Source organism: Balaenoptera physalus (assembly GCF_965194825.1).
Source record: "Balaenoptera physalus genome assembly, chromosome: 14".
Classification (NCBI taxonomy): Eukaryota; Metazoa; Chordata; class Mammalia; order Artiodactyla; family Balaenopteridae; genus Balaenoptera; species Balaenoptera physalus.
In genome coordinates, this window is record NC_138893.1 from 48,652,821 (window position 1) to 48,679,950 (window position 27,130).

General features: G+C 41.3%; 1 protein-coding gene across 9 annotated transcripts in view; it reads right to left on the reverse strand.

Annotated features, from left to right (window-relative positions):
* Window positions 1–222: 222 nt before the first annotated feature.
* The window catches only part of CNNM2 (cyclin and CBS domain divalent metal cation transport mediator 2), a 151,794-nt gene continuing 124,886 nt past the window's right edge, over window positions 223–27,130 (reverse strand). For 4 of the 9 annotated variants that reach the window (XM_082425128.1, XM_082425127.1, XM_082425126.1 and 1 more), the window contains 7 exons: window positions 23,321–23,464; window positions 20,389–20,526; window positions 18,164–18,333; window positions 8,159–8,252; window positions 5,221–5,286; window positions 1,260–1,444; window positions 223–664 (listed from right to left, as the gene is read on the reverse strand). In XM_082425128.1, coding sequence (XP_082281254.1) covers window positions 455–664; window positions 1,260–1,444; window positions 5,221–5,286; window positions 8,159–8,252; window positions 18,164–18,333; window positions 20,389–20,526; window positions 23,321–23,464 — 1,007 coding nt within the window. In that variant the 3' untranslated portion in view covers window positions 223–454. Of the gene's footprint in view, window positions 665–1,259; window positions 1,445–5,220; window positions 5,287–8,158; window positions 8,253–18,163; window positions 18,334–20,119; window positions 20,185–20,388; window positions 20,527–23,320; window positions 26,019–27,130 lie in introns of those variants that run through there. The other 5 variants (XM_082425129.1, XM_082425130.1, XR_014253462.1 and 2 more) reach the window with 5 other exon arrangements.

Below are 27,130 nucleotides of genomic sequence, written 5' to 3' on the forward strand. Positions count from 1 at the left end.
TCCCTGGGGCGGGGGCCAAGGAAGGCCACTGGAGGGACAAGTCCATCCTTCTAAGGTTACATCATGGGGTCACAGCAGAGTTCAGACAGAACAATTTAAAACTCTGCAAAAGACGCTTTTTAAAAACATGATCTCTCTGAAAAAAATAAATCGCAACAATTTTCAACTTCATGCAAATCGAGGGAGGAGGAGAGTGGATAATGATAAAAGGTACAGCTGAAAAAATAAACATGATTCTATTTGAGCGGAAGAAATTCATCTCCATAATCTCGAATGCCACGCCCTGGCTGTCGATTTCACGTCTCCAGTTTCCATTCCTGCCCTCCCCGGCCTCCTCTGCTGCTTCCAGGAAGGGGACAAAGTCTTTGGTCTCAGGATGGTACAGGATGCAGCATGGCACACAAGCGCACACTAATGGGATTCACGGTCAGACGCGGAGGCCGAGGCCAGTGCTCTAGATGGCGCCTTCGCTGTGCAGGCTGTGGTTGGCCTTGCTGTGCGTCACACAGTTCTGTTCGTTGAGCAGGTTGGCCGTCTCGTCTGGCAACCCGTCGTGCAGCTCCGTAAGAGTCAATTCAATTTTAGTGTTTTCACTGTCTGAAGACTGAGGAGTTTTGTCCATCCGGGATGCCATCAAGGCATTTTGGTATTGCTGTCTTGAGATCTGAGGCCAGGAGATGGTACAGAAAACAAACCGAGATCATGTTTATTTTTAGGCTCTCTTGTCTCCACATGGTATTTATTACACCTTACATCCCCCGAAGGGCCCCTAGCAGTTGCTCTAGAAGAAAACCATCCTTGAGTATAAACTGAGCCACTTTTTAAAGTTCAAGTTGATTCTAGTGAACAAGTCACTTTTTGCTGATATATAAGCCATTTCTAAGTTCTGTCTTGACATTTCACAGAGACTAGAAAATGGCTTCCATCAGCTAAAGCTGGCTCATCCCCCCAAAGCTATCTTTATTTCAGCCTAAGAAAAGAGGCCCGTCTCTCATGAAGACCGGCTGGAAATGTTTACTCATTTTCTCACCCCCTCCAGCTCTTGTTCCCTGAAAAAGCCACATTTGACTTGGCAGCTCACTGGACAGAGCCAAGGAGACCGATGTTCTTCCCCAGCCGGAGTCAGGGCACAGGAGCTGGAGGCAGGGCGCCCGCAAAATGACCAAGGCAGGCTCGGCGCAGAAGCCGCAGAGCCAAACGCTCTCGGTGGAAGCTGACTGCCGCCTGCCGGGTCCTGCCAAGCCGTTGTCTCCTCTTACCTTAACAAACTGGAGATCGGAGAGGGCTCGCACCGAGTAGTCAGGGATGTAGACTTGGAGGAACGAAGAGCTGAGCTGATTGTTGCTGCTCCCCAACGTCGGCGTTATCGCATCGATCCGGTCACCGCGACTGAGAGAGTCCGAGTGATTCAAGCCGCATGGGCGAGGAGGTGACTTGTTTTCACCTGGAAAGGGAGAAAAAACCCAACCGCCTTTTAAGTGAGGTAGATGCAACTCAAAGCTCTTTATTTTCCCAATAATAATGAATAGACAAGCTCAATCAACTTATACCAGATGCCGCGGCCATGCAGCTCAGCTCACGGCTTCTCCTGCAACATGTTCCCGGCCCCGTCCACGCCAACAGACCCAATCCTCCAAGTTTCCAATAGCAAAGACCCCGTGGCTGCACACTGTGTCAGGAGCACAGGCCGGGGAGGCGAGGTCCGAGACACAGAAGCTACTTGATACGAAACATGGGCTGTAGGAAGGCAGCACTGCATTATTTTGCCAGAAGCAAAAACAAAGGACTCTTGAGAACGTTCATAAATCAGTACATGTTTTGAAAGGGATCAAAACGCTTCTGTCTGCTCATACCATACCTGGCAGCCAAACCTGTTATCTTTGCCTGTGACCCCAGTAAAATCCCTGTCAGGCAGCCCGAGGACATCTCAGGATTGTTAAGAACCCTGGAAGACACCAAACCCTGAGACGGTTTGATTAGGTCACCTTAGGTGCTGGAGGAGTCTTCAATGAGATCGACAGTACTCTTTCTTTCATTAAAACAAAGTGAAAGGAAATCCAGGTGAGTCTAAGTGTTGCTGCTTTTAGAGGCATGTTCACCATAGCTTCTAATAAATTTCATTAAAAATAAAACCCACACCCTCGCCAGGGCTTCTTCCATTTTTGCTTTTCTAGTCAAACCTATTGCACAAATATCAACTGGGTGCCCACGCTGAATTGCACAATGTCACAGGATTGAAGGGGACCAATTCTCCCACCTGATGGTTGGCTCCTCTTTTCAATGTGTCCCTGACTGGCTCTCGGCTGGTCCCACCCTTCAACTATGGGAAAGTCTGTCATCACAGCCATCAAAATCTGCTTCCCCAACTTCACTCTCCTCCACTCTGTGGAGATCTACTGAGTGCCTTCCATTCCTCTGCTACTTGGAATAGCCCTTAAAAGTCTGAAGACAGTTAAGTCTCTTCCTCTCTGGGCTAAATGATTCAACTGTTCACCTCACATGTTTTATCCCCCCCACTTACCCCATCCTGACCATTGTCTGAGAGTCCATTCAGCAAACGTCCCTCTTTTTTTTTTTTTTTTTTTTTTTTTTAGGCCACGCCGTGCTGCATGCGGGATCTTAGTTCCCCAACCAGGGATCGAACCCGTGTCTCTTGCATTGGGAGTGCAGTGTCTAAACCACTGGACCTCCAAGGAAGTCCCAGCAAAGTCCCTCTTAAAATATGACATGCAGAACAAAACATGGCAAGTACTCAAGGAACCTCATATGGCGAGTCCCCTTTCTCCTAAAATTTTCACGTAACCACTTTCCCTACAATTTTCATGTCATGAACCAATTTTCCATTGTTAGTCAAAATTAAACTCAATAGCAGTTCCTCTTGTTGCTTCCACTTATCTACGAGAACAAGGCAAATTAATTTATCAGATGCTTTCTATTTAGCAGATGACCCAACTTTGCTAAGCCTCAGAGTCCCTATCTGTAAAAGGCGAATAGTAATAGCACCCACCTCGTAAGGTCTTATGGAGATTCAAAATGAGATAAGGTATATAAAGTGCTTAGCACAGTGTCTGACACCCAGTAAGTACCTGATAAAGGAGGCTTGTTAACATTATTATATTCTTTCCCGTAAGTGTCATCCCAGACCTCTCCACCACGTGCCTACCCTCAGGATCAAGCTACTCTGTACTTGTGATAACTTCCCACAGGCTGATGGATGGAACAGTCTGTGAAACAAGGGATCCCACTGTATCCCTGGGCTTTAGCCCCAAATCTACAGATACTTCTGAGATGGTGTTCCCTTCGGTGGGTTACAATTTAAGGTTATAAAAACAAAACGTTTAAAGGGCAATTTTCTTATTGATCAGACCCTGTGCATGGCCAGATAGATCACCGTCTGAGGCCTTAGGCAGTGCTTCTCAATCTCCTGTTATTTTCTCCTGAGGAGGATTACAGGGCAATTTCTCTGGTCTCCCAAAGTATCTAGACTCCCAGTCAGCTTCCTCTCAACCCACTGCCCTGTTTTCTGAGAGGTGAACCCTCTCCTTTGCTGGGAACCCGCTGCCTGGCATCACAGCCACAGTCTGGAGCAGCAGACTGTTTTCCAGAACCTCTTCTGCAACTCGACAGGAACCAGCACAGTCACCTTTCATCGGCGTGTGGGGAGATGTGCGAGTCTTCATACCAAGGAGGACAAAGACTTGAAGTGGCCACCTCCCAGTGCAGGTCATGTTTTGTTGTCAAATTTATGTGCCAAGGTTTTATGACAATAATTATGAAAAAGACTTTCAATTTTAATTCCTCTTATGCCTTCTCAGAATTGTTTTCTTTGTTTTTTTGTCTTGGCTTATTTTATTCATCCTACCTAGGGATCCTTTCATTTGCTAGTAAGCTAGAAAGACACAATAAAGAAACATTCCCAGCCTCCTCCCTGAGAGCCACCAGGCACCGTGTGGAACTGGCTGGAAATCACTGGTGTAGCTCAACCCCCATTTATCAGGTATCATATTACTGTAATGCCAGCACCTCGAAGGCCTGGACCCACAAAGTGGATTTTCTCATTACTAGATCAGATGGAATGGGCAGAACTAAGAAATCTCTAAGTTCTACGGAAAAAGTAAGACACAAATGACATTTCCGTGAGTTTCGGCCAAAAGTTACTTCGGCATCTGTGACATTTTAAATTGGTAGCAGAGGCCAGCAAATAAAATGGGGAGGAAACAATACAAACATACATATAAATACATATTTATGTATACATATATGTGTATACATGTATATTCTGTCTGCTGATTTGATTCAAATAGCCCCATGAGTAATATCTTATGCCCAAACACCCGCAATTTTTTTTAAGAGCAAAGACCTGAGGGAATATTAGCTTCTTTCTAAGACAAGTATTGCCTCCTTTGCCGAACATCCGCATTTTAGAGTTTTGCAGAAACTGGATTATGAAATGCAAATCTCATCAGTCAGATTTTAAAATATAAGCTGTATGGAACAAAATAAATACAGAAAAGTTGTACTACCAAATAGGAAAGCCCAGCAATTTTAATTAAAGAGAGATTAAACCTCTGCCTTTCTTTTTTAGCAGCTGGACATATTAGCCAGGCATGACCATACTCTCCTGCAGGGCAATAATCAAGCAGCTTGTTAGGAATGTTGCACAGTACTGATTTCAGAACAAAGAGAGCGAGACAGGAGAAGCGGGGCCACCTGCCCGAGGAAGGGTGGAAATACATGCACCTCGTTCACATGGATGCCACAAAAAGGACCAAAGAAACAGAGATTTTGGGGCCTCACCAAGAAAAGTTCATAGTCCTTCAGCCTTTTGGCTGAATGTGTTCTGCGGAAGAATCCTCAGGTTTGGGGCTTCTGCAAATTCCACGCACCATGACTTTGCTGAGGTCACCAAAAGACCAAAGGGCAGCCTCGCAAATCCAAGGTCAGCAGTGTGGATGGGTCACGCAGGGAACCCATGTCAGACCCACTCTCCCCTTCCCAGTTTCAAGATTCCCTTCCCATCTCCCAAACCCTTTGCGCATCTGTTGTGGGCTTATGCTGTCCTGGATAGCTCACTATTAGTCACAGAACCATGGAGTTTTAGAGCTCAAAGAAGAACTGAAAATGGCCTTGACCAAATAAAGGGAGCAGACCCGGCCAGCCGGGCTTTGGTGGGGTCAACGGAGGCGATCAGAATTATGAAAAGGAAACATGCAGAATTACCTGGAGAACCTGCTGCTAACAACTCTGTTCTGCTGACAACAAAGGTACGAGACAGGGACAAAGGAACTGAAAAATGGAGAAAAACAGGGTGAGACCACGTCAAAAGGCAAGAAAGGAGCTCTCTGTAATCAGGGGACAGGAGTGGATACCTGTTCTACCCATAGGAGCGTTCAGTTCCGGAAATGCAGAAGCCTATATGATATTAATAAAAGTCAACTGAACACACACTGCTTTCCAGGAAGAGGAATCTAGGGAGGCTGAAATCGGGAGAAATCCTACTCACACGCTGCTTTACTAACCTAGAAATCTCTTAAGCCAGTAAATACCCCCATTGCAGTTTATAGCTCAAAACGTGCTCTTAAGGACTTCAATCACAGCTAGCCACGCAAAAGGGGAGCTTGATTCATCAACTGCCCCAAGAGCGTGACCCAAGCTGCCTGTGCCAGCACCTCGATACCTGTTCACTGCACAGCCTACAGCGTCCCTATCTGTGGCAAAAAATTATTCAATTCATTTACATTCTTAATTGGTCTGATTGTAACTTTGACCAGATGCTTTGAAATTTCACAGTATTCCATAGCAATTCAAAGTATTAGAGGAAGGTAAATAAAGAATATCATATACAGATTTCCTGGGAATGGCAGACCAAAGTCAATCAACATGCCCTACCAGGCAGGGGTCATATTTTCTGGGCAGGTTTTTTTTTTTTTTTTTTAAATTGAGGTATAATTGACAAATAACTGGGCCGGTCTTGATAACTGATTACTGTAGGGTCTTTCTAGGCAATCAACATTAATAAATAGAAACATTATCTTGGGATTACTGTACTTATTATTGCATCTCAATGAATATACAAAATCCCAAATCCTCAATGTAAAGTCAAGTAAAACGCTGGACCTTGAAGTAAATAAGATGCCGTTAATGAAATTCCCTTCCTTCCGAGCATTTCCTACCACATTAGGTAGGAAATTGCAGTCCCACACACTTCCTATATGGAAGGCCTGCTCTTCAGTTCCTTTCCTGAATGTGATTTACCCTATATAAATCCATGGTTTAATATGAACTGGGCTAATATTTAGGGTTCAAGAACTAGTGATGCATAACAATGTACAAGTTACTCCTCTAGCTGTCCTTTCAAAGCCACCTTACATACCTGATTCTGCTAACCCGGGGCAAATTTGAGGGTGGTTGCCAAGCAGTAGTCACAATCTCAACACCTACTTGTGTTATACAAACATTTCCTCTTGTGCTTTAAAGGTGACAAAGTACTGTGTGAGTATCATCACATTCTATTCTTCTAACAGCCACAGGAGGTAATCTTATACCCTTTTAATAACGAGGAAGCCAAGGGCCTTTCTCAGTCAGATAACCCATAAGTGGAACTCAGGCTGTCTCCGAGGTCTTCCTGGCCTAGTTAAGAATCTCCCCGTCCTCTCACTAGCAGTGAAAACAGAAGATCACCTTGAAGTTGACAGCAGACACCTACTAATTAAGTGGGGTTAGACAGGCTTGTGTTCACACTGGGTGCTAGACAATGGGGACACTGGCCCATGTGACTCAAAAGCCTGCACCAGGATAGTGAGCAGATGCATCGGGGACAGGGGAGGTTTAGAAATGTCAGAGAATTCTTGACATTTCCCTGGCTTTCTAACTGTAACATCTCTGGGTGCCTGAGACATTGTGTGGAGCAGTAGATGAGGGCCAACGTCACAACACAGACTTGTCTGCAGGTGTCCCCTCCCCCTTTTGAGACTGGTTTTCAGAAGTGACAGCATTCCTTTAGGATCGGCTATTTTAAAGTTTGAGGTTTATAAAAGGTTATTTCCTAGCACAGCATGTCGTTTGGCATTTTGGCCACAAGGTGGTACTGCAGCCCCTGTTTACCTGCCTGCCCTGTTCCAGCGGGGATAAGGTAGCAAAGCAAGTGGTGCAAAGAGGAACCATTCAAGTCCCATCCCAGAGGTGAGCCAAGTTCCTACTAGAACAGACACCGCTTTCTGGCATCTTGTGCTCAGAGCACTAGGTCGATACACCGTGGCACACCCACCCTTAGTTGGCTGACTTTAACTGGCCAGCTCTCTAGTTGAGAAGAGCCGGCTATAGGCAATGGATATATATTAAAACCTCAACTATCCTCAGAAAAATGCAAATTGAAAAACGTCCAGAATAGTTAACATCTAAAAGAGTCAACAGTATCAAGTGACGGATATGGAGCCACTGGAACCCCGGTCAGCACGGGCAGGAGTGTGACTGCCTCAGCCACCCTGGGAAACTGTGGGGCTGCAGCTATTAACGCTGACCCCGCCATTCCCCTCCTACACATACACCCAACAGAAATGTCTTCACCAAAGGATGCGGACGGTGTCACAGACACACAATTCGGACTAGCCCCCAAACAGGAAACTACTCCAGTGTCCTTCTGCAGTGAAAAGAATAAATGCATTGCTGTATATTCATACCATGGAACACTGTACAGCAATGAGAAGAAACAGAGTATAAGCTCACACAGCAGTACAGATGAGTGTGACCAGGACAACACTGGGTAAAAGCCGCCAGACTCAATGCAATATGTCCTGAATAATTCCATTTACACCTGAAGTTCAAAAAGAGGCAAAACTAGTCAATGCTTACAAGTCAAGACAGTGGTTACTTTGGGGAGATAGTGACTAAAGGGGAGGGTGGGACGAGGGTTCTCTGGGGTTGGTGATGTTCTGTCTCTTGATCTGGGAGCTGGTTTACACAAGAGAGTTCAGTTTGTGAAAATTCATGGAGGTATATATGTATGATGTGAGCAGTATTTTTTGTATACATGATACACTTTAATAAAAAGTTCAAAAAGTAAATAAACAGGGTTAGCCGGCAGGTACAGAAAGATGACAGTACAAGGGCGTTATTTCCTAAAACCTAGCCCTGCCCTGAGGCTGAGAAGGAAACTCACCTGGGGAGGCTGTAAGGGCCATTACACCATAGTATGAAAAAGCACTGGCTTCAAACTTCATACCTTCTTTCCCAGCTTCTACTTCCACTTTCCCCTGTGAAAAGAAAAAAGGGAGCATGTTCAGTCCAATTACATGAATTTCTTTGCAAACTCTATGCAAGATTTAGTCCTTCCTCAGATTTTTGTCTAAACACCTTTCCCAACAATCCCAAGGAAGTAAAAAAAAAAAAAAAAGCCTCAGATAATCTTTCCCACTTAGATGGAGGAGAGGGTTAATTCATCTTAAATATGAAAAATTGGATTTAGCTGGAGATGCAGAGGTGAAAGTAGTGTGATGTTTAATTTCCATGAGTCCACTCAATATTTCCCAGCATCCCAGTTCGTGGGTTCTTTGAGAGCCCTCCCAGTAATTGAAAGATGGGGCTCTTGTGTTCCACCCATGGGACAAACGCTGAGAAGGTGCTCAGTGATGGTCACCCAAGCAGTTCCACGGGAGCCTGAGTCGGAGCAGAGTCAGGGTCAAGGGCCAACATGGTTTGTCACCATGAAACAGGGAGGACTAAACCGGCTCCCAGCGGCAGAACTCCCTCTTATCTCCCTAGCATGGGTCCTGACCAACCGAGCAGACACATCGCAGGCCAATCCCTGGTCATCCAGACACTCCAGAGGCACTGGGACACCATGGTACTTCTCTGCAAAGCACCTTAAGAAATCTCGTTCCATCAGGACAAAACCTCTTCTAAGGTTCTCCCTTTTCTTTCCTTCCTCTAACTTGACTACAGCTTCTTCCCTCTCATCATCTCCTCTGGGACACACTGTGCCTTATTCATCCCCCTAGCCTTACGGTTCACCATAATCCTTTTCTGGGCTATTGGAAAACCCTCATAAGCAAGTTGCATTCTAGATTTCCAAGCCAAGGGTCAGAACAGCTCTTGCTCACCTTACCTATAATTATTGCCTCTCTAGTAGGAGGGTACGTTCATGGTGCATCCTTTACAATGGGTAAACAAAAATTAAGCTACCATTTATTGAAGAGAAACTGTGCTGACAATTCACAGTGCTTATTAATCCATTTAATGCTCACAACTCTACGAAGCAGACACAATTACCACCCTCTTACAAATCAGGAGAGCAGGGCTCAGAAAGATGAAGTAACCGAAGAACAAACTCTTCACCAGTGTGCTACACTGTGCCACCTATGAACGCAAACTCCATCACTGTGATCACTCCCTATTATTCTATACCAAATTCCCGGTTATGGAAGCCCTTTCTCAAAACTCTTCTTCAGAAAACTATCTGTTGTCTCTCTTTTGGGTTTTCCTTCACTCAATGGAAAATATTAGTTTTATCAATCTCCAACCAATTCTCTTGCTATAATATAAAATCAACCTGTAAACCAATAGGCACTAAAAACCCTGACCATGCAGGGTCCTCAGGAGAGGCTGTGCAGCCTTGTGAGAAGATAGCCCTTGCCCCTCCAAGAGCACACAATCCAGAAAAGGGGAGAGCACATGAAACTCAACGATGCAAGGCAGTAAACAAAAATTCTACACAAGGAAAAAGACAAGAAGAATATAAGGAGTTCAGAGAGAAAAAAATGACTTCCTGTTCTTGTATAAAGATAAATTTTATACAGGAAGGAAAATCTGAGGAGGAGTAGGATTTGAGCCAAGGGAAGGGAACAGTGTTGAGGAAGGTCAGAGGTGGGTGACAGCAGACTTCCAGGCTCGGTGGGTTTGCCAGGAAAGAAGGGGAGATGGGTTTGGAAAAGCACTTTGGTGAGCAGGTCAGACTGCAGAGCTCCTTGAAGGATGGGCTAATGAGGTCAGGTTCTTGAGCAGAGGAATACGGTTTCAGGAAGATCAAGTCTAGATGTACACGAGAGCAGTAACCACAGGACTGGAAGAAGATCACTATGAGAGGAGCTACGGATAGGGAATCAACATAATTTGGTGAAACCGTAAGGGAGAAAGAAGCGCAAGGAGAGAGAGGGGGCATCAATAATCACAGGAGAAGTTTGCTCTGAGCGACTTGAAGAACGGGGACCCCATGAGTGGAGATGGAAATGTTGGGAAGGGGATGCATCAGTGATGGGGGCCGGGAAGAGGGGACGAATTCCCTTTAAGAAAACAAGGCCTTTTGAAGAGTCCATCAAAAAGGCTGAAATGGAAGGATGAAGGTCAGGGAAAAGGTCAGAACTGGAGATGGGGGTCTGAGAGAGGAGAAGAGAAAATGAGCAATTACAGCCCTTGACTGGGAGTAGGAGGAGAAAAAGAAACAAATATGGGACCAAAGGGAAAACAGATACAAGTAGAACCGGACAACCGTGTCACCACAGAAGCTGGGAGAGGGAAGAACCTCAGAGTAAAGGGATGGTCAGAGAGTCACTGAGGAGGGAGCCACTGTGGCCTCAGGGAGTCTTTTCCTGAAGAAATCAGACTGTGGAAGGGAAGGGAGGGCAGGAGGGACAAAGCACAGGCAGCAGGGCCACAGGGGAGCTGGCAGCAGCCTTGGGGTCAAATGAGGCCTGTTTAGGATTAGCCAAATTGGGGCAGGAAGGGCGGAAAGTTAGTGGAGAGAGAGGAGGTGGGAACTCAGGGAGCAAAAGCCAAAAGCTGGCGGGAAAGAATGGGATGCAGGGTCCCTAAGAGAGGGGGACAGGGACACAATATTCAGAGACGATGAGCAGCAGAACTGAAAGTGCCCGCTGTGTATACCTTCAGTTACTTATCCATTTCTTCATGGACTAATCCTTGATTTTGTATCAGAGAGCTAGGATGTACATATACGCTAACTGAAAATATCTGCCTCAGTGACTGTAAGCTCAAAAGTGTCTGTAGGACCATCAGGTAACCTGCATTTCTATGCAAAAATCAGGAGGAAGGATCAAATGCCGTAAAGCCTCATATCGACTTCCATTTCTATGGATCTCCTGTTGATCTGGATCCTTTAATTTTTTTTTTTTTTTTTTTTTTTTTAAACAAGCTACAGGGCCTTCTGTGTTCCGTGTCCCTGCAAATGGGTGCCAGCTCTGGAACCTCTGTGCACCCTGGCCTCTCAAGAGACTCCCCCAGAAGCTGTGAGTCTGCAAATTAAATTAGGACAGCTGCTCGAAGATTTGCAGCCCCCCTCAGCTGATCTCTCCCTGCCCCCCAAGACAGGCCGGCAGGTGGTGGGGAGGATCCGCTATCTTTCTTCTGGAGTCTACCTAGTCCAGATCCATCAGATTACAGGCAGGTGTACTAGGTCAGTGGTTCCCGGCTGCTTGGATTCCAAGAACTAGGAAAATCCATCTTCCTTCTCAGAGACAGAGAGAGGGTTGCCACATTTTTATTTCATAAAATAAAGATTTTTTTAAACACAGCTATCTACTGTGACCATTATTCCACAAAAGCCCAGACATTTTAACCCCCAAAATATAGAAAATATATAATTTCAGAATAACAGGTCTTTAAGCTGAATACACACAGCTTTATGAAGAACTCACTGCAACTGTTTTTATTTTTCTCATTTTGCCTCAAACTGGCGAAAACTTTGCCAAGTATCAGCATTTAGGAACCACTGCACTAGACTAATTTTGCTTCAGTTATAAGACTGCAGTAAAGGAGAGGAGACCTGTGGTTCTTTCAGTTCTAACATCCTGTGATTCTACAATTCCAAAAGTTTAAAAAACTGCCCAGCCCTATCTCCTTCTCTAGAGGACTGAAGTAGGACTCTAGTAGGACTCCTTCTCTACTTTCCTGGTAGGCAAGTTTTAGAAACATCCAGTGAACACATTTTTTTTTACTCATCTATGTGTGTCAACGTCTCAAAAAAGTGACCGTTTTTGAGTAAACCTTCTGGTACACAAAGCAGGGCTGCCCCATGAGGAAATGGCTTGCCTGGCTCAAGTTCAATCAGGTGTCTTCTCAGAAAACAAACTTCTTCCATATAGGGAAGGAGCTCCGTATCAATTTTACTTTTGAAACATTCACGAATTTGCTCTCGTCTAGTATATCACACACACACACACACAAAAATCGAGACAGGACAGACTCCCAAAGGAAGCTAGGGCTTCATGTTGGTAAACTGACAAAACAGGAAGAAGGCCTCACTGTCCCAGCTTTGCCTGGGATTCTGTAGTAACTACAGAATCCTACCTTCCTTTGGAAAAAGGTATTAGACAACTCTTTTCAAAGTTTCTAAGCATCCACAAAGTACCCAGCAGTCACGTGCTGTACCTGGCCTCAAGGCAGAAGCCTAAGCTATCCTCATTGGCACAAACAAGATCAACCGCTCAGTGGAAGCCATGGACTCAAGGCTGAAGACCCTCAGATCCCACATGCTGAGCATCTACTTGGTCTCCTGCTCACTCTGGAACTGAGTTCTTTTTTTATTTTGTTTTTGTTTTTTAAATCACCATCACAAAATAGGGTTTGACAACACCTAAAAGGAGGTAATGAAATGCCAGGGGCACAAACGCTAGGTTGTGTTCACCAGCACTGCCCAGTAGGAGGGGACGCACCACCCAGACATCCTCTAGCAACATTTTTCAATCTGCAGTCCACAGATGTAGTCCTAGGACTCAGCAAGTTTGCTTCATAAACACTTAAATTTAAAAAAAAAATTTTTTTTTTGACGGTCAAAAATTAATTTACATATATTTCAGGCTATCTGGTTGACCACCTTCTAACCAAGTGCTGCCACCAGATGTCAGTGGCAGCATTTGCCTTAGTGCTCAAATCTGTTCAGTTGTTCTTACTACGTGAATCATCGCGGCTAAGGCTTGCTACTCAACCAACTGGGAGCTGGTTAGAAATGAAGCATTTCAGACTCCACCCTAGATGTACTGAATCCCCAAGGGATTCCCAAGCACTCTGAAGTGTGAGAAGCACTGAGCCAAAGAGAAAGGAACGGGGAAGGACTAAACATACAAATAATCCGGTCACACCCAGTGGAGGCCAAATAACAACACAACATACTGTACAAACATACAGAGTAGCTCAAACTGAGCACAGGGCTGGAGGGTGCCATCCTCACCAGGCACACAGGGACCTAAGTGTGCTGAATGCAAGAGCCAGCACCAGAGCTCCCTGCTACTGTCCTGGGACCAGTGGCACTTTCCTATCAGCCAAACAGTGTCATTTACACATTTAAAATACTAATTACAAACTTCTTTTCTTTATTGTTCTGTGTAAGAGTTCTCAGCTCAAAGGGTTCAAAAGGAGCTCATGCTAGTTTTATATTTATACGTATTTAATTTTTAAAAAATAGAGTCAACACTAGGTATCTAAATAATTTTTTTCTGTAACATGGCTGTGTTATCTGTACACAACTCAAGAGTGAGGAAACATTATTCACTGGGACACGGAGACCCTGCAACTCAAAACTCCTTGAGAAGGTTTGGTATTGAAGGCTTCAATTCTCTCCCAATAACAAGTGAAATGATATTAAATATTGTCAAAGGCTGTTTAGTTCTAAGATGCTACCTGCCACCTCCACAAAGGAACAGATTTCACTCCGTAGGGAAAAACCCTTTCGAATCTATGTCAGAAACCCTAAAGGAAAAGAGTGGATGGGGCAATTGAACAACAAAACATCTGGGGCATGAAATCAACAAAAATTAACCCCAGAAAAAAAAGCATCCCTTTCCATTGATTACATAATTGGCAAAGAAGAAAGCTATTCCTCTTGTTTTCCTATTATTCTTTATATTTACTAAAATCATAACTTAATTATGTGTTGTGTAAGAACAATGACTTTTTTTAAATCTGCTTAGACATTTTATTCCCCAAAGGACCAACAAATACTTCACTGTAAAATATCAACTATATATATTAGAAAAATGGTTTATAATAGTTATAATTACAGGCACACTATCTTTTTTGACATATTTTTGTACATGCTTTCTACTTCTTTTATGACCATATAATGATCTCTCATATTATCCACACTGAAATTTGATTAGCTTAGACATATGGACTATTTCTACTACTTTAATTATAGTTGATAGATTTATTTGCTATAAATCTATTTGCATAAAAAGCTTTATAAAAAATAATGATTTCTTGAAATGCATGTATATGAGGGGGTGTATATATTTATTCCCAAAAGGAAGCTGCCAGTTTAAGCATGTGATTGGTTTACAGCATTTTTTTCTTTTTTGTTCACTGTTCATCATGGATTTTTACAAAGATTTTTTGGTTTTGGTTTGTTTTAGAAATCAAGAATGGATGCTTAATTTTGTCCTGATATCTACTGATTTAAGCATAGGGTTTTTTTTCCTTTACTGCTTTCCTAATTAACATGGCATATTTTAGTTTTGTTGTCCTTCTATTAAACTAGCCCGGAATACCTAAAATAATCCTAATTCAGTCACAGTCACAGTGAATAGCTCTTTGGGTCTGTTATTGGTCTCTAACTGCTACCTTTTTATTTAGGAATTCTCCATCAATGTGGACAAGTGAGACTGGCCCAGAACATTATCAGACTTCAGATTAGGCCATACTGTCGTAAAGAATGCATTTAACTATCAAATCATCTTGTTCTATTTGTACAATACAGAAATTGAGTTCTTTAGAGTCTCAATTCTTTTTTTTTTCACGCAATTCCTTTGATTCTAGCTGCTTTTTTGGGGGGGAAGGGAGAACTTCTAGCTTTCTTTCTTCTCTTATTACATTAATTATGCCAGTAGAATAATGATTTTGTTAATCTTTTAGAAGAACCAATCTTGATTTTATTTATGGGATGTAAAACTTCTTCATTTTAAAAGTTATTTTCATGACACTCTATTATTTAATTTGTTCTTTTTAGTTTGTTGCTTTGCTCTTTTTCTATTATGGAAAATCAGAGATATCTTTTTTTCTTATGTAAGTACTTAGAGGAAGAATAAAATTTTAAACTTTGACATACTGTGGATATGGTATTTATATTATTTAATAGTCTTTTATTCTATACCTTATGTATAAACCTTTGTAAGAGAATTGATCACAGTTTTAAAATAGCTTAGTACTTTTCAATTATGCATTTTTATGTCTAATTTTATTTCATCATGATCTATGCAGGTAGTTTTATGAAATTTCTATCTTTCTGAATTTATTAGAATTTACATGTGACAGAGCAAATGACCAATTTTTATGAAGAAGTCACATAAAACTTTTTGTTTAAAGTGTATTTCCCTGGCTTTATATTTAATTTTCTTCAACTTGGTTAATTTTATTTACACAATTTAAAACTCTAACATTTTTTCTTGCTCTTTTATGATGGTGGAAAAATTTTCCACCAAGATTATGTTCCTATCCATTTCTACTTTTATATGTGTATTCTGTTAAGTTATGTAAGGCATGTAGAGCCAAAAAAGTTTTCTTTCACTATTTATTGTGCTTTTATCACAATACATTTTAGCTTAAAAATCTACTTTCTCAGATAAAACTTGAAAGTGCCTTTTTATTCATATGTAGTATGTGTCCCATAACCTATAGGATATTCTTTTAAGTAAGCTTACTTAAATGGTTTGCTTTGAATAAATTAGACTTTATTTCATCTAGGGTTTAAACTCAAAGTGATTGTTTCTAGTTATAATTATATTCCAAACATCAATTACTTAATAAAAGAGTTTTTCTAGTGTCTGCAGAAGAAGGCAGCTCGCTGGCACTGGGGCCAGGAAGGGAAGGAAGCTACAGCTGCTTTCCTCTGGTTTAATGCTCTTGAAATGCAGTGGAACATACTCAATAACCTGGCATGAATTTCCAATGATGGATTAGTGATATTTTAGGGTGGAATACACTCTGTCAATGGTGATGGCTATGCTAGACTGACAGGGTATTATGATATTTCATTTTGTCATACTCTGGGTACCTCAGGTAACTGCCTGGCCTTCAAGAACATGATTTTCACCAAACTCTACAGTTTGAACACCTCCATAAATCCTTGAAATCTTTATAAAACTCCCATGATGGGGCTTCTCTGGTGGCACAGTGGTTAAGAATCCGCCTGCCAATGCAGGGGACCCGGGTTCGAGCCCTGGTCCGGGAAGACCCCACATGCCGCGGAGCAACTAAGCCCGTGCGCCACAACTACTGAGCCTGCACTCTAGAGCCCGTGAGCCACAACTACTGAGCCGACGAGCCACAACTACTGAAGCCCGCGCACCTAGAGCCCATGCTCCGCAACAAGAGAAGCCACTGCAATGGGAAGCTCACACACCACAATGAAGAGTAGCCCCCGCTCACTGCAACTAGAGAAAGCCCGCACGCAGCAACGAAGACCCAACGCAGCCAAAAATAAATAAAATAAAAATTTTTAAAAACTCCCATGACATCGTCAGTTCCAAGAACTTGTCACATTTATAAAAATATTTAACGTGACATAGGTATTCAAATATAGGTACATGGACATAAAAGCCTTATCAAAAATATCTTTAAAGATTTACTTATAAAGGGACAAGAATTATGAAGTCCCTCTTCCATAAAATCTATTTTTTGATCCATCAGCCAGGAAATGGCTTTTTTACATACCAATAGAGCATTACTGAATCAGAATTCATAAATGCTAACTATATAAAAATCGACGATTGAAAGCCACAGAGTTTCTAATATTACTGAAATTCACAATGTCAATCCTCAAAGTTCTAAATAAACTGTCTTTAATGTCATTCAGTTTCTCTAAGTTTAAGGAATATTCACATCTAGATTTTATGAGAAACACGAATGCTTTACTCCTTCACTGTAGTAAATAAAATAAATTCCCAACCCCCTCAGAGTTTCAAGCTTGTCTATCCCCAGAGAAAAAGAAAAACAATTCAGGATTGAATGAGACTAAGGTTAGTAGAATAATCAGGGTACTGACTTAGAAAACCTGCAAACAGAAGTTTCCAAGAAACACTATATGAAAGCAGCATATACCTGGTTAATCCACAGACTTTTCTACAGTTCCTCACTTCTGCTTCCAGAATTCACTATACAGTCCAAACACGGGGCATGAACACAACACTTCCCAGAGTTTCTAACATCTCGACATCTGATAAGAGTTATTTTCAGATAAAAAGAAACATCTTGATTCATTTAGATAATTGGGACTAGCTGGACTCAATGTAAATTGTAGATGGGTCTACCAAGTGCTAATTATACTCTTTTAAAGATCCCTCCAATTCTTACCAAGGAAGTAACCAAGAAACAGGAGAATGCTTAAGGGGCTAGTATTCTTATATTGAAATACACTCAGAATTCCTATAAAAGTAATTCTTCAATAAAGAGACACAAGAAATCAATAAAACTAGCATGCTATTCATTGTACTATTCATCTTGGTCTCCATACCAAGAACTGCGCTCTACCAAGTGAAACTGTGAGATAATAAGGGCCTCCTGTCAATCCAAGCACAAAAGCCCCTCTAGGGCCCCTAGGAGGATTCAGAATGGATGGACCTTCTCACCTTATATAGTGGATTATGTTACAGTGAGGAGGTAAGTTACCATTGCCATGAGAGGCTGTGATTATCCCATCAGTTCCTCATTAAAACAGAAGCTGGTAGTAATCAGGAATAAAAACAATAATAAATGGATTATTTTGATGGCGTTAAGGGAAGAGATCATAAGGCATCTCTAGGAAATTGTGCAAGACCAAGTCCTAACGAGGGGTGGAAGAAATAAAAGATGATAAAAAGGAGACCCAAGGAACTCACAACACTTAAATTTCAAATGCCCAGCCAAGATTTAGACATGCACAGGTAATTCCCCAAACTCTTCAAAAAAAATACAAACACCTGAATTCACCCTTCTTCAAATGAATGCCTCAATGCCTCAGCAATCACTAAGTGCCTGTCTGTATTGGAAATTAAAGTAATTAATAACATTGCTTTATAATGAAATTGTTTGCAGATAGGAAAACAGGGAGATGAAATTCTCCCACTGTAAGGCCACCCCAGAAGTTAAGTATGTTATCCTTGACACCCATTCACCTACACCAAGTCTCCTCCGAACTGGAAGGGTGGGTACTCAATAAGATCAAACAACTGTTAATTCTTCTGACCTGCAAAATGAGAACGAAGTAGTCTACAGGTTTGTTTCGCTGGTAGAGGTAGTATTCTGGGGCTTTCTTGTTCTTCTCATCATACTTCAGTTCCTGGATGACATTGGGGTGCTTTAGCAGCCTTAGAAGGATCTTCTCTGACATCTGGGATGGGCTAAATGCTTCTACTTCTATAGATATAAACACAACTTGATATTACACTTCAAATGGATGGAAAAAAATGATACTAGTGATTAAGGTGTTTAGAGAAAAGAATACTTGGAATTGAAGCGATAACAGTATGGATTAACGAGACTTCCGTTTGGTGATCCGCTGGGGGCAGATTACCTGGGAGAAATTAGAAAATGCTGAATTCTCATATTTGTTGCTTTAAAACTTTTCATTTTCGACCTGTCATTGGTTTCAGTTCTCATAAAAATACCCTCATTTTCTGACTGACACAAAGGAAAATCAACCAGAAGCAGGCTCCATGACTGCCAGGACGCCCTGCAACAGGCCACAAAAGACTGACTGTCCAACAACAGCCAAAGGAAGAAGCAAAGGTCAGGAAGCATCTAGGTGTGGGTTAGTACCAGGTGCACAGACGCAGTGCTCCACATCTCATTCTCCCACTCAACTACCCTGAGAAAGTCTGGGAACAAAGGAAGGTAGAGATTCAGAATAAAAGCAAGGCACGTGCACACATCAACATGCACTCCAACTTGCTAATTAAAAAAAAAAATGTAATGTTGATCTGAGTTTACAAAGATATTGATTTTATTAAAATAACAAAACCCAAAATTACTGACTTAAGGGTCAGCCATACTGAAAGTGGACTTTATGGTATCTCAGAGGCAGAGTAGGATAACATTTAGTTTTAAATTGTGGTTCTAAAGTGATGAACAATATTATCAGAAATAGAAAATAATAAGCAAGTTAAAGACATTGTTTATATGTTTTAAAAGTTTTTAAATTATGTTATATGTGCAATATAAATTCTGCATTAGCTTCTGTGACTTTTTTGTAATAACAAAATTAGACAGTACATTGTGGAAATTTTGGAAAACACAGAAAAAAATAAAGAATAAAATAAAATCGCCTATAAACCAACCACTTGTAACCATTCTGAGCAATTGGTGAGCATTTCTTTCTAATACCTCACCTAGGCATGCGTGCCGTGTACGTGTGTGTACACACAAAAACACAAGGATAATCTTGTGTACACACAGTTTTATACTGTTTCTTCTCACCTTACATTAAATTATGAGTATTTTCCCATGTCATAAATATTATATGGTGAGCATGTCCAGGTATCTGAAAACATGATCTTAAAGAGTGCATAACATTCCATCACATGGCTGCCGTTAGCATTCTTTTCAAAATATCTTAAGTATACTGCATTCAGTTGAAAGGCACTGGCTGCCCATCTTGGACACAGACGTCTTCTACAGGCCACTGGGTACTCTGATTTTCTCACACTTCCCCTGGCCATCAGAGCTCACCCTTCGCCTAGAGAGCCATCTGGGGATGTGAGCAGGGTCAGTCGGTCTCTCAAGTCCGTTCGACCTTGACCTCTCTGGAGCAGTCAGTGCTGGCTGGGTTGGTGGTTTTAATAATGTGAACACTTGCCTCCTGGAATGGGCCCAAGTTAACAATCTGATTTGAAGAGGCCATCAAGAAATCCATGTCAGAGTTCTTAGAATTTCTGATTTCATTAAAGCCATAAAGGGTGAAGATTTAATTTTGAAAATTTATTGTTCTTCTTTGCAAATCATAGCACCTGTGTCACCACCGATGTCCAACTGTTCTTCTGAGGCAAGCTGAAGAGAGAACTACTCAACTGTCCGACACACAACGAGGTAGTGTCTGGTTTGCACTGTCCGCCTGCTCCGCCAGCTGGCTCTCCCCTGGACTTAGCAGAAGCGGATGGCCTGGCCTACTGTTCACATGCAGTGTGGCACTAACATTCATCCTTACCTTTCAGACCAATTTTAAGTTACTGGTCCACCCCTGGTAAATGTCTCAGAGGGTTCATGCCGACACTGAACATAGGAGAGGAGAGAATTTAAAAAGAAAAAAAACAAAACAAAACAAACAAAACAAAAAAACAAAAAACAAAACACAAAAGTGGCATTACTTATCACCCCATTTCCCAGTCTCCACCCCCAGCCCACCCCAGTCAGCGGTGGGTGAGAAACTCGCTCCAGGGTTGGCAGAGATTTCAAACTGTGATAAGCTGCACTTGCCTGTTGCTAGGAAACGGTGCATGGCCAGGAGAAGCTGTGGTGATATTTTAACCTTCATCTCGCTGTCTGTCTGCTTAAAGGCAGAAAAATCTTGCTTTCTTTCTCGATGGGCCACTTTCTTTTTCGTTCTGTTATCAGCTGAGGGAGAAATGGAAATGCATTCCATTAGATTGGGGCTCTTTTCGAATGAAAATGACATAACATATGGAAAAGGCTAGGCTCTCTCTCCAGATGGTGGGCACGCTACATACAAGCACCACATGGAAAGGGGAAGGGAGAGAGAATCCTCATTAAATCAGTGCAGCACACTCATGACTGTGACACAATCGAGAGTAAGAAATCACAGGCAACCTGATGAGGAGCAACTATCGACACACTTCGTGAAGATCTTCAGAGCCCTTTTAAGTACGTTATTGGGCAGCTGGGGACAAGAATCCTCCCCTCGTGGAGTCTATACAACCACATAGCAACAGAGCATGTCGCCCGGAGTGCACACACGCTCCTGCTACTCAGGTCGCCACACCGCAGTAAAGAACAATCATGTTACAGAAGACACAGGGAAGCATGTCCCTGCCTTTAAGAGGCTCCCAGCCTCTGCTGAAAGAGAACACACACACACACACACACACACACACACACACACACACACACACAATCTCAAGAAACAAACAAGAACACTTTCATGGAACAGTATTTTAATAATAATAACTGTTAGCTGCATTTCTACCCCAGACCATGAGATCCTCAAGGTCAACCAAATACAAAGGAAGTGATTCAGAATAGAGGTCAGCACACTTCCTCTGTAAAGGGCTAGACAGCAAATACTTCAGGCTCGCGGGCCATGTATGCTCTGTTGCAACTACCCAACCCTGCTGTTTAGCAAAAAGCAGCCACATGTAAACGAATTAGCAGGGCTGTGTTACAGTAAAACTTTATTACGGATATGAAATTTTAACTTCTTATCATTTTTGCATGTCACAAAATAAAATTATTATTCTGATTTTTTTCAACTGAAAAATGTAAAAAAAAATTTTAGCTTCTGGGTCATATAAAAACAGGTGGCATGCTCTTGAGGGCTGTAGTTTGCCAATCCTTGATCTAGGAAGCGTCTAATGCAAAACCTTTTTTCAAGTATTTTTCTGGACAAAGTAATGATCAAGAAAAAACTAGGTTAGAGACAAGATCCTAATTGCTTCCTTTTTTTCCCCCAAGAAGCATGTGTCTTTACATTACCATTTCATGCCTCGGGCAAAACAGAGTGATTACTAACTAGGCTTGTCCTGGGGAGACAGTGAACACAACCTATAATTTTCCTGTCTCAAATTCTCTTTAGAATCAGGCAGCATAAATCAATGCAAGCATCCTAAATAATTTTCTAATGACAAAGGCAGTCATCATCCCTAATCTGAATCAAGAATACACCTGAACCACAAGTTCAGCATCTCATTCAGGAAGCCATGTATGAAATCAGTCTCATCAAGGTTTAAAAGAAGTGAACTGTAGTGTAAACATAAAAGCTCATAAATGTCTAGATTATCTTTCTTACAATGAGGATTACCCCTGGGGAAACACATAAATATGCAGAGACACACTTGGTATTAAATAGTCACTGTGAGGAAGGATGAAAAGAATGTAAACGTAGAATTAACAATATTCTCTATTATGAAATCTCTGATTATTCTCCAAGAGTCAAAAGGATAAAACACACAGGAACTGGTGTTTTTTAAAGAACACTATACAGATGTGAGGAAAAAATAAGATACATTTTCAGAAGCATGTCAAGAGCTAAACATAAAATGTATTTTTTTAAGTGGGTACATGGAAAACATAAACATAAATGTATAAACATAAAATGTATTTTAACATAAACATAAAATGTATTTTTTTAAGGGTGCATGGAAGACTTTTTAAAAAAATGAGGGACATTCCCTTCTAACAGGACTGAATAAAAATCATTCCACTTTGAGCAAGGCTGGCTTTGTCCTGGGTGCTCCAGGCCATTTGAACAGTCCATTTTCCCCTCCAAGTCATGCTTTAAAAGCCAAACAGGACAAAAAGAGCCCAGATTCTCTTTCTCTATACCACCTTTGAGAGCCCCTAACATCTCAGGCCTTGGGCCATCTTTGGCATTAAGAAACCTTTGAAAGAGTCTTTACCTAAGAGTAAAGCTGAGGAAGAGGGTTTAAGCTCCACAGTCCAACAGTTGTGGACTTTAATAAGACAAGATTCATGTTTAACACTCAGCCCAGAATCAAGCCTACTCCTGGGCAAATAGGTGTGGATACTTCCCTTCCCCTGCCCCTATCCAAGAGCACCTCTCAAAAGGCAGAGAAGCACAGAATGAGAAAAACAATTTTTTTATTGTGTACCCTAACCCGTCCTGCTTTCTCTATATACCCTGCTGCACCACCACTGCCCCAGCAAAACTATGCCTGCAAACCTCACCTCTACCCTGGCCCATGGGTCCTGGAACAGAGAAATTTCAACAGTTGCTATCCATCAATTTAACAAACTCCCCTCACTTTTTAAGTATTTGAATTATGACCATAGGTAGAGACAGAAATTTATCTGAAAACAATTTGCCTAATTGTGTAAAATGAAAATTTAGTTAAGAACAAGTCTTCCTCCAGATGTAAAATAAATGGAAAACCAGGAATGGAGTTTTCTGTTCAGGGCAAGCAATGCCCAGATCAATAGTTAGAAGCAGTTGGCTTTTCAAAAAAAACATGGCCAGTTGACACTACAGGACCTGCCTCTTCTTCCTCTCTGATGAAGGGACTGGAATATACTGGTAGGTGGTACCCAGCCTACACACACAGTGCATAATTAGAAACAGGCAGACAACAGCTGGAGAGATGTCAGATGACTCACAAACAACATGACAAATAAAAGCAAAGGTTTTGGAAAATTACACTCAGGCGATGGTACTCACTGTATAAATCTGTTTCATCTAGAATCTCAGATTTGATGATTTCTTCAATCACATCCTCTAATGTGACAATTCCCAGAACTTCATAAAATGGATCCCCCTCTCCCTCATTGTTTACTCGCTGCACAATAGCCAGGTGAGATTTACCTTTAAAGAAGAGAAAACAAAGAGGTAATTTTCAGAGGTAATTTTCTGAATTTCCTGAATGAAGTCTTATAAATGATTATGGTAAAAATAGCAGCAAACACAGATACCAGATTATCAAAGTCTGTATTTCAGCATTTAAAAATGGTTTGGAAATACCACAAACAAACGGAAAAGCTTCATGGGCCATAAAAAGTAAGACCAGTTAATCCAGAAGAGCATCATCGTCTACACACATGGTACCACCATGTTACCACTTGCCTCCTAATGGATTTGGTCTTCGGTTATGTCAGCTCTTCCTTTGTGACCTTTTAGCAACTGCTACTTTACTTTAGGAGAGCAGTTCTCGAAGTGTGGTCTGTGGACCCCTAGGGGTGCCCAAGACCCTTTTAGGAGAGTCAGAAAGGTCAAACTATTTTCATTTAGAACACTAAAATGTTCCTGGAATTTTCCACTGTGTTGATATTTGCAGCAATGGTGTAAAGTGCCTGAGCACAAATCAAGGCAGCGGTAGTAGTGGTCACTATGCTAGTGGTCACTGTCTTCTCCACCACACACACACACACACACACACACACACACACACACACACACACACACACGCACACACAGTGAGGGGAAAAAATTAGTTCCTCTTAAGAATATCCCTTAAATTAGGAGTTTGGGATTAAAATATACACACTACTATATATAAAATAGATAGCCAACAAGGACCTACTGTATAGCACAGGGAACTATACTCGATATCTTGTAATAACCTATAATGGAAGAGAATTTTTAAAAGTATATAAATATATATATATGTGTGTGTGTATATATATATATATATATATATACACATATATATGTAACTGAATCACTTTGCTGTACACCTTTAACACAACATTGTAAATCAACTACATTTCAATAAAAATTTAAAAATAAAATAATTCTTTTCAGCACAAAAAAAAAAAAAAAAAGAATATCCTTGATGAAGCAGTAAAAGTTATTAGCTTCATTAAATCTTGATTCCCGGGACCTGTCTTTCAATATTGTATGTGACAAATTGCGAAGTACGGTAAAACACTTCTGTTGCATTCTCAAGTACGATAGTTGTTTTGAGGAAAGGACTCAAATTGTTTTGAGGAAAATGACTCAACGCAAATTGTTTGAGTTGCAAGTTGGATCAGCCACTTTTTTTCACTGAACATCTTTTTTAGTTGAAAGAATGACTACCAAACAAACTATGGTTATTTAGACTTGGATATTTGGCAGACATTTTCTTGAAAATGAACAAGATGAGCCTCTTACATTAAGGAAAACAACAGCAGTGTTTGCTGCCAAAGATAACATCTGAGCTTTCAAGGGAAAATTAGAATTTTGGGAAACTTGTATCCACCGCCAGGAGCTTGAGAGCTTCTCAGTAAAGACTTTTCTGATGAGACAGGTGGTGCTATTAACAAATGAGATTTTGAAAGCACTGAACAATAAAATGTGTCAACATTTCAAAGATCTGCTTAACTCTGTGAACAAGTATTTTCCAAATGACCGGGGCCATGGTGTTACCAAATCACGCATGGGTAAATGATTTATTCAGAATGCAATACATAACAGTGGATTTTTAAAAACTTATTTTGCAGTAATTTTAGATTTACAGAAAATTTGCAAAGACAGTAGAGTCCCTGTATACCCTTTACTCAATTTCTCCCCCACTGATAACATCTTACTTTACCATGATATAGTCATCAAAACTAGAAACTGACATTGATATGGTAATATTCAGTAAATTCCAGATTTCATTTGGATTTCACCAGTTTTTCCATTAATGTTCTCTTTCTGTTCAAGTATCCAATCCAGAGTACCATATTGCATTTAGCTGTCATGTCTTCCCAGGTTCCTCTGTTCTGTGACTGATTCCCAGTCCTCCCTTGTTTTTCATGAGCTTGACAATCAAGTAGCACTGGTCAGGTACTCTGCAGAATGACCTCTTATCTGGATATGTCTTTCTCACGATTAGACTGGGATTATGAGTTTTCTAGTTACATCACATCAGGGCTCACATGGCAGCCACATGACATCACAGGCGATGTTCACCTTCACCACTTGGTTAAGGTAGAGTTTCCCAGGTTTCTTCTCCACTGCAAAGTTACTAATTTTTCCCTTTCCCTCATTCTACTTTTTGGAAGCAAGTCACTAGGTCTAGCCCACCCCCAGGGAGGGGTGAGCGGTAGGAATTAAGCTCTACTTCCTGGAGTCAGAGGGTAGCTACATACATTATTCAGAATTCTTCTGTAAGGAAGATTCCAGACCAAAAGATTTTAATGTAACAGTGCACCAAAAGTCCACTGGCATAGTTTCAGATTCTACATTGCAACTAACCTGTAAGAAACTATCACTTGGGGAGTTTTGGTATATTATCAAACAAGAAAATACACAATTATTCAAAAAGCCTATTAAAACACCCCTCCCTTTTCCAAATACGTATCTGTGTGAGGCCAGATTTTCTTCACATACTTCAATTAAAACAGTATACAGCACAGACTGAATGCAGAAGAGAATCCAGCTGCCCTCCATTTAGCTAGATAATAAAGAGATACACATAAAGGTAAACAATGACACTATGTTTTGGAAAAAAGTTATTTTTAATAAAAATGTTGTTTATGTTAACATGTAATGGATTTATGATTGTCCCTTAAAAATGAATAAGTAAATGTTGAAAATTTCTCAGGTGTAATTTCAAATATAGTAAACATCAAAAAGATATAACCTACAAGGAAGAACACATGCTGTGAAGCTGACCAGTCCTGGATGAGAACTCCAGCATTGCCACTTTAGCCATCACCAGCTGTGTGATGAGCAAACTACCTAACTGTTCTGAGCCTCAGTCTCCTCTAAACCCAGGCTCATTCATGATAGTCGCTGCCACACAGGATTATCGTGAGTGTCAGAGATAATGTTGGTACCTAGCAAAGACAGTGCCTAGGATCCACTGGGTGATCAATAAATGGTAGCTCCTATTAATTTATTAATATTCTTCCTCAATTCTAAGGCACCATCAACTTATTGTCAGCTTAGGAAGAGAAAAAAAACCCCTACTATACTAAATGTACACTGTGGTTAAAAGATGCATTTCAATTTCAGAAAGGTCTTTTAAAATTTTAAATTTATCTCAAACACCAATATTGGTTTTCCCAACCCAAGGCACGCAAGGCATCTGAAACTTATCCTTAGGTTAAGCCAAGGAGACATGATATCTGGAAACTTCATGATCAGTTAACACGTATATTATTTTTGTCAATGTCAGGGTGAGGTTTTTGGGGTTTTTTTTGCGGGGGGGGGGGAGTGAGGGGGTGTCCTTTAAATAAAGTTTACTTAAAACTTCAAACTGGGTGAGTTTGCTCAGACACAATCAGCCAGACAAACTAAAAATATCCTGAAGGCCAGGTCTGATCAAGTTCCCAGCACTTACTCAGAAACTGGCTTTGGTTCTGTCGGCTTGTCCGCCCTTTTCCGCTCTGCCTCAGACCCCTTTATAGGCAACAATGTCTGGAGGCCTAGAAGTTTAGATTGTTAGACAATTAGGCCTCCTAACAATTTGCATCCTTAGCATGCTCACGCTCAAAGAATGAAAATATTTTGAGCAAATGAGACTAGGAGGAAAACTTATCAGCAATAGATATAAACACCGCA